The 16,681-nt window shown below is 41.2% G+C and overlaps 1 protein-coding gene across 1 annotated transcript in view; it reads left to right on the top strand.

Annotated features, from left to right (window-relative positions):
* Positions 1 to 554: 554 nt before the first annotated feature.
* Positions 555 to 16,681, top strand: part of EHHADH (enoyl-CoA hydratase and 3-hydroxyacyl CoA dehydrogenase) — a 69,138-nt gene continuing 53,011 nt past the window's right edge. The window contains exons 1-3 of the mRNA XM_049775912.1: positions 555 to 646; positions 7,332 to 7,435; positions 11,945 to 12,111. Coding sequence (XP_049631869.1) covers positions 573 to 646; positions 7,332 to 7,435; positions 11,945 to 12,111 — 345 coding nt within the window. The 5' untranslated portion in view covers positions 555 to 572. The remainder of the gene's footprint in view (positions 647 to 7,331; positions 7,436 to 11,944; positions 12,112 to 16,681) is intronic.

Below are 16,681 nucleotides of genomic sequence, written 5' to 3'. Positions count from 1 at the left end.
AAAGAAGGAAGGAAGGAAGAAGAAAGAAAGAAGGAAGAAGAAAGAAGGAAGAAGGAAGAAAGAGAAAGAAAGAAGAAACAAAGAAAGAAGAAATAAAGAAAGAAAAGAAGAAATAAAGAAAGTAGAAAGAAGGAAAGAAAGAAAGAAAGAAAGAAAGAAAGAAAGAAAGAAAGAAAGAAAGAAAGAAAGAAAGAAAGAAAGAAAGAAAGAAAGAAAGAAAGAAAGAAAGAAAGAAAGAAAGAAAGAAAGAAAGAAAGAAAGAAAGAAAGAAAGAAAGAAAGAAAGAAAGAAAGAAAGAAAGAAAGAAAGAAAGAAAGAAAGAAAGAAAGAAAGAAAGAAAGAAAGAAAGAAAGAAAGAAAAGAAAGAGAAAGCCCCCACCAGCCCCAAGGGCGGCCTGGCTAGGATCTGGGAGGACCCGGGGGCCGGTCGGGGCGGGCAGTCCAGAGGCTGCGCCCAGCGCGCATTGGCGCAGCGGGTGCCCCTCCTCGCGGGGCCGTCCGGACACGAGCTAGAAAGCAGCAGCGGCTCAGCTCTGTTCACTGTGTCCCGAAGAGGCGACGTCGGAGCTAATATGGCAGAGTACACGCGGCTGCTCAACTGCTTGGCGCTCATCCGCCTGCAAAACCCACCTGTCAATGCGCTCAGGTAACCAACCGTAAAGCTCCCGAAGCTCTGGCAACGCCTGCCCCATGCAAGTCCCCGCTGAAATGCAAAAAAGACACGGACACGGATTGCAGGAGGCCGTGTGCGGGCCTTCTTGAACTTTAAAACCAATGTTGTAGGCCGGAGAGATAGCATAGCTATAGGGCCTTGCACTCAGCCGATTCAGGACGGAGGTGGTTCGAATCCCGACATTCCATAAGTTCCCCTGTGCCTGCCTGGAGCGATTTGGAGGCTGCTAAAGAGGCAAGGTTTAGTTCTTACTGGGTCTCTCAATGGCAGCTTCCAGCAGAAACCACTTGTTTGTTTGCGGCTTGGACTTCCCTCCTGGCCTTAGGCCTCCTTAGATCATTAAACAATGCTGGCTGTACTTCGCCCCCTCCCTCCCCAGCTGTGCAGCGGTGCAACTTTTAGTTTTAGCTTTGAGAACCCGATAAGAAAGCACATCCGACAAGAAAGCTCCCCGTTTTTAGAACTAATGGTTGTAATGAATGCCAACGCAGTAAGGAAAGATGAATCTTGTCCCGACTCAAAAGCACAGTTGAGATTCCTGAGTTGTTCCACACGTGAAGCCCCTAATATCTCAGTGGAAGGTGCAGGTTAGAACAGCTTTGTTTAGTACCATTTTCTGAAGAACTGCGATGTACTTGATTTTCTTTAATGGCATCATGCTTACCTTACTGACTCTAGTTGGATCCCCAGCCCGGAATATTGTCCCCAGAGCACCACCAGGAGTAATTCCTGGCGCCATATGAGGCCCCCAAATCCCCAAATAAGTGGGAAATAAAACTAAAGACCTCTGATGCTTATAGAAGTGGAAGGATTTTTGTCAGCACACAACTGTTGTATTTACTTCCATTTCATCATACCTGACAATTTTTTAAAAATGATTTTTGGGCTACACCTGGGACTCAGGGATTATACCCAACTTCGGTTAAGGGTCGCTCCTGGCAATGCCGAGGGATTATGCTTTTTAAAGAATTGAATCTGAGGTCCTATAAAGTATGTGCTTAGCCCACTTAGCCATCTTTCTGATGCAGAAAATACATTTTTGGGTTTTTTGTTTTTGTTTCTGTTTTTGTTTTGTTTGTTTGTTTTTTGAGCCACACCTGGCTGTATGCAGGGCTTATTTCTGGCTTTGTGCTCAGGGATCACTTCTGGCAAGCTCGGGAAACCATATGGGATGCCAGACATTGAACCGGGGTGGGCTGCTTATACTGCAAGTGCCCTATCTGCTGTACTATCTCTGGCCTCAGAAAATAATGTTAACTGGAGATCTTGAGACTGTAGAGAATTGTGCTCTCTTTCCTTGCCTGAATCTAATACAGCTTTATCTGCTGTTGCCATTTTCATTTTTCCCTTATGTGTGATTTTTGTAAAATTAACACGAACACGAGAGATGTAGAGTATGGCTTACATGGGAGACTCCAGCCTCGTCTCATTGAGGGCTGATAGAGCTTCTTTTGACTGATTGTCCTGCTGTGATTTACCCAGGAAGAAAGATAGGCCTTTTGGATAGTCCAGGCTGATGAATGACTGAAATTCTGTGTTTGTTTTTAATGTGTAAATGGTTTCTTATTAACCAGTCAAAGTCAAGAGGATTTGTTGGATGTTTATCTGGGTTTAGTACTGAAATGTAGGGAAAAGCAATTATCATCTACAAGGGTAAATATCTCCTTTTTTTTTTCTTTTGGTTTTTGGGTCACACCCAGCAGTGATCATGGGCTACTCCTGGCTCTTCACTCAGAAGTCACTCCTGGCAGGCTCAGGGACCATATGAGATGCCGGGATTTGAACCAGGGTCTGTCTTATATTGACACGTTCAAGGCAAACACCTTACCACTGTGCTATTGCTCCAGCCCCTGCTTTTATGTTTTAAGATTTTTTTTCTTCAGTGTAATCTTGTCTTATAAGGTTGGAGAGATAGTCCAGGATTTATGTCTTTTTTTTTAGGATTTACGTCTTTTGCCTTGCATTTGGTTAAACTAGGCTCAATCCCTGGCACTACATATGGTTATCTGAGTAATGCCAGCAATGATTCCCTGAACACAGTGCTAGGATTAAGCATGATCCCTGATTAAGAGTGATCCCTGAGTGATCTTCAACTAAGCCTGGCCATAAACAGATACACACACAAATATTTTTATGTGGGTGGACACAACTGAAGGTGCTCAGAATTTATTACTATTACAGATTTATTTATATTATTTATACATTTATTACTAGATATGTGCTTAGATAACACTTTTGCTGGGGGCTCCAAGAATTATTGGGGTACCAGGAATTGAACCTGAATCAGGTGGGGGTGTAAACAAGCACCTTCCTATCTTTGTACTCTCACTCTTTTGTATTCTAAAGAACAGATATTTTGCCAGAATATTGGTAAGGCAAAGGTGATTGGATTTTGTTTTTTAATTTCCTTTAGGCTATTCCTCCCCACTTTTCCTTAGTTTCTCCTTCTTCATCCTTTGGCGCATAACAATTCCTCAATTTTTGACATTTTTTTCTTCTTCTTTTGTTCTTTGTGATTGTGGACTTCCTTATTGCTCAATCATTCTGCTGAGCCCTTTGTCAGACTCATTCAGACTTTCTTTTTCTTTGTTTCTTTTTTTTTTTTTTTTTTTTGGTTTTTGGGCCACACCCGGTGGTGCTCAGGGGTTACTCCTGGCTGTCTGCTCAGAAATAGCTCCTGGCAGGCACGGGGGACCTTATGGGACACTGAGATTCAAACCAACCACCTTTGGTCCTGTGGTTGGTCCTGGATCGGCTGCTTGTAAGGCAAGCTGTGCTATCTCTCCGGGTCCATTCAGACTTTCTTGACTTTAACTCTCATCTGAGGACAACTCCTTCAGATACTAAAGTTGGCAAAAATCTGGGGCCGGCGAGGTGGCGCTAGAGGTAAGGTGTCTGCCTTGTAAGCCCTAGCCAAGAATTAGGACTGCGGTTCGATCCCCAGGCATCCCATATGGTCCCCCCAAGTCAGAGGCAATTTCTGAGCACTTAGCCAGGAGTAACCCCTGAGCATCAAATGGTGTGGCCCAAAAAAACAAAAAAACAAAAAAAATCTCCATATTTCCATACCCACTCCCATCCTGAACCTTACTTTTGCCTCTTGATTTAATTAAACATGGTTGTCAGTGACAGAAAACTCTAAATAATAGCAGATTAAAAAAGAAAAAGTTAGCTTCTCTTTCAGCCATGCCCTGACCTTAATTCCATCTTTGCTTTGTCATCATCAAAATAGTCCTTCCAGCTCTTGGTCTTTGATAGCTGCTTCTATCTATCAATATTTCTGCCAGGAGTAAGGAAAAAAGGTGAAAAAGAAAAGCATACCTAATTCTTTAAGATCTCATCCTCAAAAGTAAAATAGTGTGGGGATGATACTTAGAGACAATAGAGAGGAGAATCAGGAGGACCTGTCCATGGTAAGAAGCTTGCCACAAAGAGTGGAGAGTAGTGTAGTTAGAGTAGAGAAGGGTTTAATCTGAAAGGGATATTCATGGCTTCCATTAATGCAGTAGTGCAAACCACATGTCAAAAAAATAAAAGGAGGAAGAGAGAGATAGAGAGAAAGAGAGAGAGGAGGGTAAAATGCATGCCCCCAAAGGCAGAGAGGGGAGGGTGGGTAGGAGAGAAGAGGGCATAGAGAGAGTGAGAGTAAAACTGGGGACATTGGTAGCAGGAAATGCATACTGATAAATGATGTTATACATTGTATGACAGTGACTCAATCATGAACAACTTTATAGTGAAAGAATGTATTATGAACAACCTAGTAACTATGATGTTTTGTTTGTTTTTTGTTTATTGTTTGTTTGTTTTTGGGTCACACCCAGTAGCGTTCAGGGGTTACTCCTGGCTCTACGCTCAGAATCACTCATGGCAGGCTTGGGGGGAGCCATATGGGATGCTGGGATTCGAACCACTGTCCTTTTGCATGCAAGGCAAACACCTTGCCTTCATGCTATCTCTCTGGCCCCATAGTAACTATTGTGTTTAAATAAAAAGAAAAAAAAAATCTCATCCTCAGAGTTGCATACATTTTGTCCAACTCAGTGCTTAATCCACACTATGCATATTTGTTAAACTAGGTAAAAGCTTAATGATAAATATCTAGTTTTTGAGTTTTTTTTTTTTTAATGTATTTCCCTCTTCTCTTTGCTCTCATTGCCGTTGTTGTGATGTGTTGGGTAAAAAGGAATTGATTGTGGTATGTTGGGTATCCCATACAGCACTGGGAAAGGAAAGGGCTCTAAGATGGGTAGACATTCATTCTGACCAATGTTTCTTGTAATCTTTTTTACTTTTAGTACAAAAGTACTCCTGAGTTTAAAGAAGGGACTGAAGAAAGCAGCATCAGATAGTAACTGGAAGGCTAGCTTTTGTTTTTCTAATCACAGAAGGGGGAGATGTCACCCCTCCTTAGGCTAAATGCTAATCTTACCTGATGGTCAGACCAGCCCACTTCTGGGAGGGATCTATAGAAGATAACAAAGGGGTTGCCTGAGAGGGTGTGAAAAGATTCTGAGAGGAGATTCAGCAAGAAATCTTAGGAGAGGAAGTAGCTTGGAGGGTTAAGAGATAGGTTTTAGATGCAGAAAAGCTGCAGAGAGGCTGCTTAAAAGGTTAGCTTAGAAGCCACACATGGTGGTTAGAACCTTATAAAGCTTCATGTCTCCTGAAATCTGACTATTGTGGATCATTTCCTTGCCGTCATCCTGAACCCTCAGGCCCGCCAGCTGGAAGGGAATGCAGGCATCTGGCCTGACCGAGAAAGGCCTCACCACCCATCCACCATCATCCAGAACCATAAGGACTCATATTAATTTAATTAACGCTTCAACTGGCGCTCGAACATTGATTCAAACCCTGGACCCAAGAAGACAGCGATGATGGTGAGATTCCTGTTCTTGTGTTTAATTTTGGCTCCTTTCAACTGAAGTGAGCCCAAAACTTTGTGCCATGTTGGTACCTTTTCTAAACAAGGTGGAGTTCTCTTCTGGAGGTAGAAGGGCCAGTGAAGGAGGGGAGCTGAAACCTTAGAGCACCCCTCCCCCCAGAGGTTTAGGACTGCAATTTTTCTGCAAAAAGTCCTTTTTCCAAGGACTTCAGCCTCCTCGGAGACTTATGGAGACCACTGATTGGAAAAGGACCAGGAAGAAATGGCTTCACTGAAAGGACTGATTTCTGGATGATGATGACTTCAGCCCAGACATGGATTTCGGATTTGGAAATTTCGGATTTTCAGGGTAAGATGACCTTAAGTGTTTTAAAATCCCAGACGTGGCTGCAACTGTGAGAGGCGGGTGACAGACCACTTTCTCAGCGAGAAACACTGGACTGCTCCCTCCCTGCTAGCAGGCAAGCAGGGGAGCTGCTGCAACTGGGCCAGACAAAGAGGTGAGAGGTGGTAGCAGTGGTGGAGGAGTTCCTGACCAGGCGGAACAGCGTGTGCAACTCCAACTGGGATCAACTGCATGCGTGGCTCCAACTGGGATCGACTGCGGGACTTGAGGTTCTGTGGAGTGAAAGGTGTGAAACCACGTGGTGAGCCCACATGGCCGGGGGAAGCCCACAGTTTATTCACATCTGGACCAACTTGGTGATGGTGATGGAAAAAATTAAAAAAGGGGAGAAAAACAGTGAAGCCCAACTGAGAAGTTGAATTTTAAGACCTCCTGTATTTGAACTGTTTCATGTTCTCTCTTAATCTGTGTGTCATTTTCTTGCTGGTTTAATAAGTGTTTTATAGTTTTCCATAATTAATGTTTCCAATTGTATAATGTTTTATGGTATATTTTAATGAAGTAGCCTGTTTTCAAGCTGTATTTTATGGATAAATGTTCTTGTAATTTTGTTTAGGGAAGGTTAATGAAAGGAACTAGGATGTTTCAGTATAAAAGTGCTTTGTTAAAGATGTTTAGGGAAGTTTAATGAAAGGAACTAGGATGTTCCAGGATAAGTGCTTGGTTAAATAAGCATTAAGAAATTTAAACTACAGGTGTACTTTGCAGAAAAGTTCTGTTTATGGAAAAGGCTAATATTTTAATTTTACACTTTAAACTTTATTGCTTTGGAAATATAAGGGTCCATGCCTTTGGCTGGCAGAAGTCAGAAAAACAAAAGCTTACCCTTCCCCTTTTATTAATCAAGAAAGGGGTGGGGAATGTCACCCCTCGCTAGGCTAAATGCTAATCTTACCTGATGGTCCGATCAGTCCACTTCTGGGAGGGGGTCTATGGAAGTTAACAAAGAGGTTGCCTGAGGGGAATAAAGGAAATTGAGAAAGGAGAAGAAAGGAAGCCTGAGGAGAGGAAGCAGCATGGAGGGATGAGAGACAGGTTTAGATGCAGGGCAGTGGCAGAGAGGCTGCTTAAAAGGTTAGCTTAGAAGCCACATGTGGTCAGAGCCTTATAATAAAGCTGATGTCTCCTGAAATCTGACTGCTGTGGGTCATTTCCTTACCAGAACCTCACACCCGCCAGTTGGAAGGGGTTGCAGGCGCCTGGCCCAGCCAAGAAAGGATTCACCATCATCCACCACCATCAAGAACTCAGTAATTAATTTAATTAACACTACAGGTATCCCATACATCACTGGGAAAGGAAAGGCTCTAAGGTGGGTGAACTTCCATTCTAACCAGTGTTTCCTGTAATCTTTTTTCTTTTAGTACAAAAGTACTCCTGAGTTTAAAGGAGGGACTGAAGAAAGCAGCTTCAGATAGTTCCGTGAAAGCTATTGTGATTTGTGGAGCAGACGGCAAATTCAGTGCAGGTAACCACTGTCTTGTAATGTTCTCACAAAATCCAGCTGTTCCTGTAGTAATACTGTAGTGAGCAATGAATCTGGAAGACTTACATGGAAACCAAAAACATTGCCAAGAGTTAAAGGATTCATAAGAGAGACCCAGAAGAGACTCTGACCTAATTATAACTGTTCCATAGGATTGGGCATTTGGAAGATCACACAATCTAGGTTTGGCCTTTATGCGTGCAGGCATATATCTTTTGCATAACTTTCCACCCTATATGAATTTGGCTAAGTCTGATTTTTGGAGGAGAGAGGGGTTTGGGCTAAAACTGGTTATGCTTAAGGCTTACTTCTGGTTCTGTGCTCAAAGATCACTCCTGGTGGAGCTTGAGGGACCAATATGCAGTGCCAGGATTGAAGTAGGTAAGCTGTATGTGAGGCAAGTACCTTCCTGCTGTACTAGTTCTCCAGCCTGATTTATTCTCCTGAATTTTATGTTCTCTGTTTGTAAATCACTCACTAAATGGGCTTTTAAAAATACGTGAGATTGCATATCAGAAAGTCCCTCAGTCAGGGCCTGCTAGCAGGTGTTCAGAGAATGTTATTTTAATTTTACTCCAAGTCTTGAAATGAAGGTGATTTTTCTCCTTATAGTCACTTTATAAACTTAAAATATACAAGTACTGAGAAAGTACAGCAAAAGTATCGGAAATAGTAATTTATGTAATAGCATTTGTGGCACCTTTTCTCATTTTCAAAAATGAATATACTATACTCCTTAATAAAATTCTCATGAATTTAAAGACCCATGCATTCTTACTATATTCAGACAAATGTAATTTGCGTTAATGGTAGCATGAAAGTGATATGAGAATTATAATAATATGTAAAAAATGTTCATTGTTATAATAATTGCTATTTATCTGACCTGATAGGTACATATACTGTGTTGGTTATTTAGTAACAATGAAAATGGAAAATGGTATTTTATGCATATTATATTTGATTACTAGGTAAACTTTAAAATGTCTGTTTACAAAGATATTGAATTTGAAAGAGATTAAAATAATGTGCCAGGTCTTAGCCACCTCTGAAATGGTTCGTTCACTGTTTGGAATTACAAGGTTAGAAGCACAAGATGTGATATTGCAGCATGGAGAAAAGAATCATTATTTGGGGAACTTAACCTCTTTAATGAAGGAGGTGGAGGTAGGAAGGAGTGAATGTATTTAGAGTTTAGGGTAGAAACATTATTCTTCTAGAAAAGCAACAGGGATTCTTAGACTCAACTTAGTGGACATATATAGGACAAAGCAAAGAGAAATAAATATTCTTTTTTGTTTGTTTGTTTCTGGGACACACTTGATAGTGCTTGGGTTACTCCTGGCTCTGCACTCAGAAATCACTCCTTCAAGGGGCCTATATGAGATGCCAAAGATTGAACCTGGGTCAACTCTGTGCAAGGCAAATGACCTCACTGCTGTGCTATTGCTTTTGCCCCTAAATATTCTTTTTATTGATCTGTTTTTAATATACAACAGGCATGAGTTAAATGCATATGACATATTGATTTGATAAATTTATATTAAAATATATTTGCCTCTGCAGTAATAGCTAATACACCTATCGCATTACAAAATCCTTTCATCTGGTGATAGGAACAATTGAAATGTAGTCTGTCAGCAAGTTTAATATTTACAAAACAGTTTTATTGTCTATAATTCATGTGTGAAAAATAACATCATTCTTGGACTGGCAGGATTCATAAAAATTGACCAGCTGTTGGACTATAAAAGTTTGTCTTAATATGATACGTTTAGAAAATATTTTGTGACAGCAATGTCAGAACTAGAAATCAATGATAAAAGTATAACTAGGAAGTTGGTGCCAGAGATCAAACTTAGGGTTTCATATATGCAAAGTAGGTGCTGATTTTCTAATGTTTAATTCTGTGTTTCTCAACCTTTGACTGATTGTAGCTGACTTTCAACTTTGACCCCCAGCCCCTCTCCCCAGACCCATCCTGTAGTCCTGTCAATTGGCTCCTTTGTCTGGTGCCATGGTTCTCCATATAGGTAATGTTCACCTTTGGCCCACTTGGAATATCTTGAAGGCTCCAAGAGATATAGTTACTGAGCTACATCTGCAGCTCCAGTAATTTTTTCTTTAATAGTCCAGAGGTACTTTTTTTTAATGTATTATTTCAAAAACTTTTTTGTCATACCCAGTGATGCTCAGGGCTTACTCCTGGCTCTGCATTCAGAGATCACACTTGATGGGGACTCAGGATTATTGTGCTTACAACTAAAAAGAAGTTACACATTAAGGAAAAAGAAGTGTCATATATTTTATATTATATATTTAAATATTTAGATATTTATTAAACATTTATTTAAATAAATACAGTTGTATCTAAATAAATACAAACTGGGTGACTTAATGGGGATGGAGAGATAGCACAGTGGTAAGGTGTTTATGGCCAACCTAGATTCAATCCCCAGTACCCCAGTTGGTTCCTTGTGCCCTTACTTGAATAATCCCTGAACACAAGATCAGGAGTAAGCCCTGAGCATTGTTGGGAATGGCTCATACTCCCACTCCATCCCCTCAAATCCTGGACAACATTTTAAAACAACAAATTTATTCTCTCACAATTTCTAAGGCTAGAAGTTCAACATCAAGGCATCTGCAAGATCTTTATTCCTCCCAGGGGTCTAGGGAGGGACCCCTTTCTTGCCTCTTGCAGCTGTAGTTGTTGGCAAATCTGAGCTTCTTGTCTTCTTACCACATCCCTCTTAACTCTGTCTCTTTCTAGTCATGGCTGTCTCTCCTTAGTTCCAAGTTCTCTGACTTTATAGAGATCTGCTAGAATCTAGGATAAACTCTTCTTTATTTGATTATATTTGCAAAGACTGTGCAGGTGAAATTGCATAGTCTTTCATCCTGGTATAGAGCCAACTGATTGTGTGAGATTCACCTAACCTTCAGCCCAACACCTGTCAAGGACAGTCTGAAAAAGTTGGTTTTGTTCCCAGAAAAAGTTAGAATTTCCTTCACAGACACAAAATTCTGAAACAGTTTAAAACTGAATCTTTTAAAAGTGTATTATAAAAGTAAGTTACATAAAGTATCATATATGTTATTTTTATCTCAGGAATGCCAGACTGGTAAAACCAGCTTTTCTCAACTGTGTGCTACTTTGCACTATTGGGGCCTTCAAGATGTTCCAAGTGGCCCAAAGGTGAACATTACCTGAATGGAGGACCATGGCACCAGATGAATTAGCCAGTCTTTAGGAGAACAGGACAGGGCTGGGTGGCAGGAAAAGCAAAGTTGAGTCAGCCAGTCAGTAAAAGGTTAAGAAACAGGGCTGGCGAGGTGGCACTAGAGGTAAGGTGTCTGCCTTGCAAGCACTAGCCAAGGAAGGACCGTGGTTAGATCCCCCGAGTCCCATTTGGTCCCCCAAGCCAGGGGTAATTTCTGAGCACTTAGCTAGGAGTAATCCCTGAGCATCAAACCAGTGTGGCCCGAAAAAAACAAACAAAAAAAAGGTTGAGAAACACTGAGTTAAACATTAGAAAATCAGTGTAATCCTTCCTAATAAAATCTAGCAAGAGAAAGCAAGTCTCGTGATTTGCTCATGAAATCTTAGAAGACAATTGTCATATATTAATAATGTGCACTTGTCATGTATTAAAGATAAACCTTTTTTTATTTTTTGTTTTTTTTTTGGCCACACCCATGACGCTCAGGGGTTACTTCTGGCTATGCGCTCAGAAATCACTCCTGGCTTGGAGAACCATATGTGATGCTGGGGATTGAACTAAGGTCCGTCCTGGATCGGCCACATGCAAGGCAAACACCCTACTGCTGTGCTATCGATCCAGTCCCTAAAGATAAAAATTCTTAGTAAAGTAGGTAAAGGCAGAAAATGTTTTAAATAGGCAAAAGCCATATTTTTAAAACCGTAGAGCACACTTAAAGTGGTAAATAAATAAATTGTCTTCTGATAATGCAATAAGTCAAGACTACTTCTCTCACTATCTGTCTTTGTTGTATTCTAAGACCAGGCCTGTCAAAAAAGTCTTGAAAAAATTTTACTATGAGGTTTGAAAATGCAAATGAAACCATCATGGGTTTTATGACTGTTTGTAGAAATATCAGAAAATTATTAGTAGCAAAATTTAGCAATTTTGTTAGGTATAAAATTGGTATTTAAAAATTAATTGCATTTAAACAATTCCAAATAAGCAGATAAAAGGCTGGAGGGTAGGCACTTATCTTGCATGCCACTAACCCTGATTTGATCCCCAGCACCACATATGCCCCTTTCCCTCCAGTCCTCTGGAGTGATCTCTGAGCATAGTAGAGCCAGGCATGACACTGAGCACTAAATGGTGTGAACCCACACAGCCACTTCTTCCACAATACACACACACACACACATACACACACACGCAAATACAATTATCTGGTACTAACTTAACAAGACCCATGTCTTTCTTATGTAACTTTTTTGTCTTTTGTCCTTAGGTGCTGATATCCATGGCTTCAAATCTGAGAAAAGCCTCTCATTGGGCAGCCTTGTAGATGAAGTACAGAACAATGAGAAGCCTGTGGTGGCTGCTATTCAAGGCCTGGCTTTAGGAGGGGGCCTGGAGCTGGCTCTGGGGTGTCACTATAGGATTGCCCATGCAGAGGTAAGAATTGATATAGAGGAAATATAAATGGTTATTTGGGATGACATGCTAGAGGAAAAATTACAGGTATATATTTGGACTTGTATCATGTATTTAAAGATAGCTCTTGCTAGGTATAAAAAATTAAAAAAAAATGAAGTGGGAGATCAGAGAGATAATACAGTGGGCAGGCAATTTTGCCTTGAATGTGGCTGAACCAGTTTTGATTCCCAACTCACATATCATCCACCAGGAGTAAACCCAGGAATGCTATTTGAGATTCTCATCAGTTCAGTAGGTGATTCTGTATAAGAGATGGATGTGCAGTACTCTCAGGCTTCCCATGATCCTCCACAATGAACATGTAATGTCAAGAATCAAACCTAGGCCAGAGCATGTGCTGGGCATGCTCCCTAACCCATGTTCTATCTTCCCTGATATTTTTTTGAATATCAGAAAGCAACTTTATTTTTTAATTAGATAATTTATTTAAACACTGTGATTACAAATATAATTGTAGATGAGTTTCAGTCATAACAAGAACACCCCCCTTCACCTATATAACCTTCCCATCACCAATGCCCCCATCTCTTCCCTCCCCCACCTGTATTTGAGACAGGCTTTCTACATCCCTCACTCACTGACATTGTTATGATAGTTCTCAGCGTAGTTATTTCTCTAACTGCACTCACCACTCTTTGTGGTGAGCTTCATATCTTGAGCTGGTTCTTCTGGCCCTCAACTCTGGGAATTATTTCAATGTCTTTAATTTTTCTTAAAACCCATACATCAGGGCCCGGAGAGATAGCACAGCGGCGTTTGCCTTGCAAGCAGCCGATCCAGGACCAAAGGTAGTTGGTTCGAATCCCGGTGTCCCATATGGTCCCCCGTGGCTGCCAGGAGCTATTTCTGAGCAGACAGCCAGGAGTAATCCCTGAGCATCGCCGGGTGTGGCCCAAAAACCAAAAAAAAAAAAAAAAAACAAAACAAAACAAAAAAAAAAACCCATACATCAGTGAGACTATTCTGTGTGTGTCTCTCTCCCTCTGACTAATTTCACTCAGGATAATAGATTCCATGTACATCCATGTATAGGGAAATTTCATGATTTCATCTCTCCTGATAACTGCATAATATTCCATTGTGTATATGTACCACAGTTTCTTTAGCCATTCATTTGTTGAAGGGTATCTTGGTTGTCTCTAGAGTCTAGCTATTGTAAAAAGTGCTTCAATGAATATAGGTGTGAGGAAGGAATTTTTTGTATTGAATTTTTGTGTTCCTAGAGTATATCCTATGGAGTGGTATAGTTGGATCGTATGGGAGTTCAATTTACAGTTTTTTTGAGGAATTTCCATATTGTTTTCCATAAAGGCTGGACTAGACAACATTCCCATCAGCAGTGAATGAGAGTTCCTTTCTCTCCACATCCCCACCAGCACTGATTGTTCTTGTTCTTTGTGATGTGTGCCTGTTTCTCTGGTGTGCGATGGTACCTCATTGTTGTTTTGATTTGCATTTCCCTGATGATTAGTGATGTGGAGCATTTTTCATGTCTTTTTGGCCATTTGTATTTCTTCTTTGAGATATTGTTCATTTCTTCTCCCCAGTTTTTTTATGGGGTTAGATGTTTATTTCTTGTTAAGTTCTGCCAGCACCTTGTATATCTTAGATATTAGCCCCATATCTATTGGGTATTGGGTGAATAGCTTCTCCCATTCTGTGGGTGGCTTTTGTATCTCAGCCATTATTTCCTTTGAGGTACAGAAGCTTCTCAGCTTAATATAGTCCCATTTGTGTGTCTCTGCTTCAATTTGTTTAGAGAATGCTGTTTCTTCCTTGAAGATGCCTTTAGTTTCAATGTCCTGGAGTGGTTTAACCTATGTGTTGTTCTATATACTTATAGTTTCAGGTCTGATTTCAAGGTCTTTAATCTATTTGCATTTGACCTTGGTGCATGGTGTTAGCTGGAGGTCTGAGTCCATTTTTTTTTCTTTTGCAAGTGGTTGATCAGTTGTGCCAACACCACTTATTAAAGAGGTTTTCCTTGCTGTGTTTTGCATTTCTTGCCCCTTTATCAAAGATTAATTGATAGTATATCTGGGGAGCATTCTCTAAATATTCTAGTCTATTCCACTGATCTGAGGGTTTGTGTTTATTCCAACACCATGCTGTTTTAATGACTATTGCTTTGTAGTACAATTTAAAGTTGGGAAAAGTGATGCCTCCCATATTCCTTTTTCCCCAAGAGTTGTTCTATCTATTCTTGGGTGTTTATTGTTCCAGATGAATTTCAGGAGTGTTTGATCTACTTCTTTGAAGAATCTTATGGGTATCCTTAGAGGGATTTTAATAAATCTGTATTATGCCTTGGGGAGTATTGCCATTTTAATGATGTTAATCCTCCCAATCCATGAGCAAGGGATATGCCTCCATTTCTGCATATCCTCTTTTATTTATTTATTTATTTATTTTTGTGGTTTTTGGGTCACACCCGGTAGTGCTCAGGGGTTATTCCTGGCTCCAGGCTCAGAAATTGCTCCTGGCAGGCACGGGGGACCATATGGGGTGCTGGGATTCGAACTGATGACCTCCTGCATGAAAGGCAAATGCCTTACCTCCATGCTATCTCTCCAGCCCCTCTTTTATTTCTTGAAGCAGGGTTTTGTAGTTTTCTTTGTATAAGTCCTTCAGATCTTTAGTTAAGTTTACTTCAAGATATTTGAGTTTGTATGGCACTATGTAAATGGGTTTTTTTATATCCATTTCTTCTCTATCATTATTGGTGTATAAGAAAGCCATTGATTTTTGTGTGTTAATTTTGTATCCTGCCACTTTGCTATATGAATCTATTGTTTCTAAAAGTTTTTTGGTAGAGTCTTTAGGGTTTTCTAAATATAGTATCATGTCATCAGCAAACAGTGAGAGCTTGACTTCTTCCTTTCCTATCTGGATGCACTTGATTTATTTTTCTTGTCTAATTGCTATGGCAAGAACTTCCAGCACTGGGGCCGAAGAGACTGCATGGAGGTAAGGCCTTTGCCTTTCATGCAGAAGGTCATCAGTTCGAATCCTGACGTTCCATATGGTCCCCAGTGCCTGCCAGGAGCAATTTCTGAGCATGGAGCCAGGAGTAACCCCTGAGCACTGCTGGGTGTGACCCAAAAACCACAAGAAAAAAAAAAAAAAAGAACTTCCAGCACATTGTTGAATAGGAGTGGTGAAAGAGGGCAGCCTTGTCTTGTACCAGATTTTAGAGAAAAGGCTTTTAGTTTATCTCCACTGAGAATAATATTTATCATTGGCTTGTGGTATATTGCCTCTACTATTTTGAGGAAAGTTTATTCTATTCCCATCTTGATTAGAGTTTTCTTTTTATAAAGAATGGCTGTTGGACCTTATCAAATGCTTTCTCTGCATCTATTGATAGAATCATATGATTTTTTTTTTTTTTTTTTTTGGGTCACACCCGGCATCGCTCAGGGGTTACTCCTGGCTCTATGCTCAGAAATCTCTCCTGGCAGGCTCGGGGGACCATATGGGACGCCGGGATTTGAACCGATGACCTCCTGCATGAAAGGCAAACGCCTTACCCTCCATGTTATCTCTCCGGCCCAGAATCATATGATTTTTATTTTTTTTTATTGAGATGGTATATTATGTTGATTGATTTACAGATGTTAAACCATCCTTGCATTCCTGGAATGAAACTACTTGGTTGTGATGACCTTCTTGATGAGGCCTTGGATCCTTGTTTGCCAGAATTTTGTTAAGGATCTTTGCATCTTTGTTTATCAGGGATATTGGTCTGCAGTTTTCTTTTTTTGCAGCATCTCTGTCTGGCTTTGGTATCAAGGTGATGCTAGCTTCATAAAAACTGGAAGTGTTCCTGATTCTTCAATTTCATTAAAGATCTGATAGAAGATTGGTAGAAGTTCCTCTTGAAAGGTTTGAAAGAATTCATTAGTGAATCCATTTGGCCTGGGCTTTTGTATTTGGGAGACTCTTAATGACCATTTTAATTTCCTCAGTAGTGATGTGTTTGTTTAGATATGCAAGATCATCCTGGTTTAACCACGGAAGATTATAAGAGTACAAGAATTTATCCAGTTCCTGGGAGCCGGGAGTCTAGCAGGAGGAGGTTTGGCAGGCCCCCGCCATGCCGGAGGCCTGCTTGGCCAGGCCTAGGGGGGGTGCGGGACTTGGGTAACCCCAGCACCCCTCTGCCGCCTTGCTCCAGATCTCCAGGGCTTCCCCGGGCCACACGCCTGGGCAAGCCGGTGAGTTGGGTCCCTTGGTGGAGCTTGAAGGTACCCTAGGCCTTCCCCCACTATCCATGCGGCTCCTTAGGGAGGGTCTGGGTGGGGCTCTGAGCTTCTGGTCTCCCAGCTCCTTGAAGGATCTCTCCTTCCTGGGAGCCGGGAGTCTAGCAGGAGGAGGTTTGGCAGGCCCCCACCATGCCGGAGGCCTGCTTGGCCAGGCCTAGGGGGGGTGCGGGACTTGGGTAACCCCAGCACCCCTCTGCCGCCTTGCTCCAGATCTCCAGGGCTTCCCCGGGCCACACGCCTGGGCAAGCCGGTGAGTTGGGTCC

This window comes from Suncus etruscus, chromosome 6 (assembly GCF_024139225.1).
Source record: "Suncus etruscus isolate mSunEtr1 chromosome 6, mSunEtr1.pri.cur, whole genome shotgun sequence".
Taxonomy (NCBI): Eukaryota; Metazoa; Chordata; class Mammalia; order Eulipotyphla; family Soricidae; genus Suncus; species Suncus etruscus.
The sequence above is the reverse complement of the archived record's forward strand: the minus strand, read 5'-3'. Positions and strand labels throughout refer to the sequence as shown.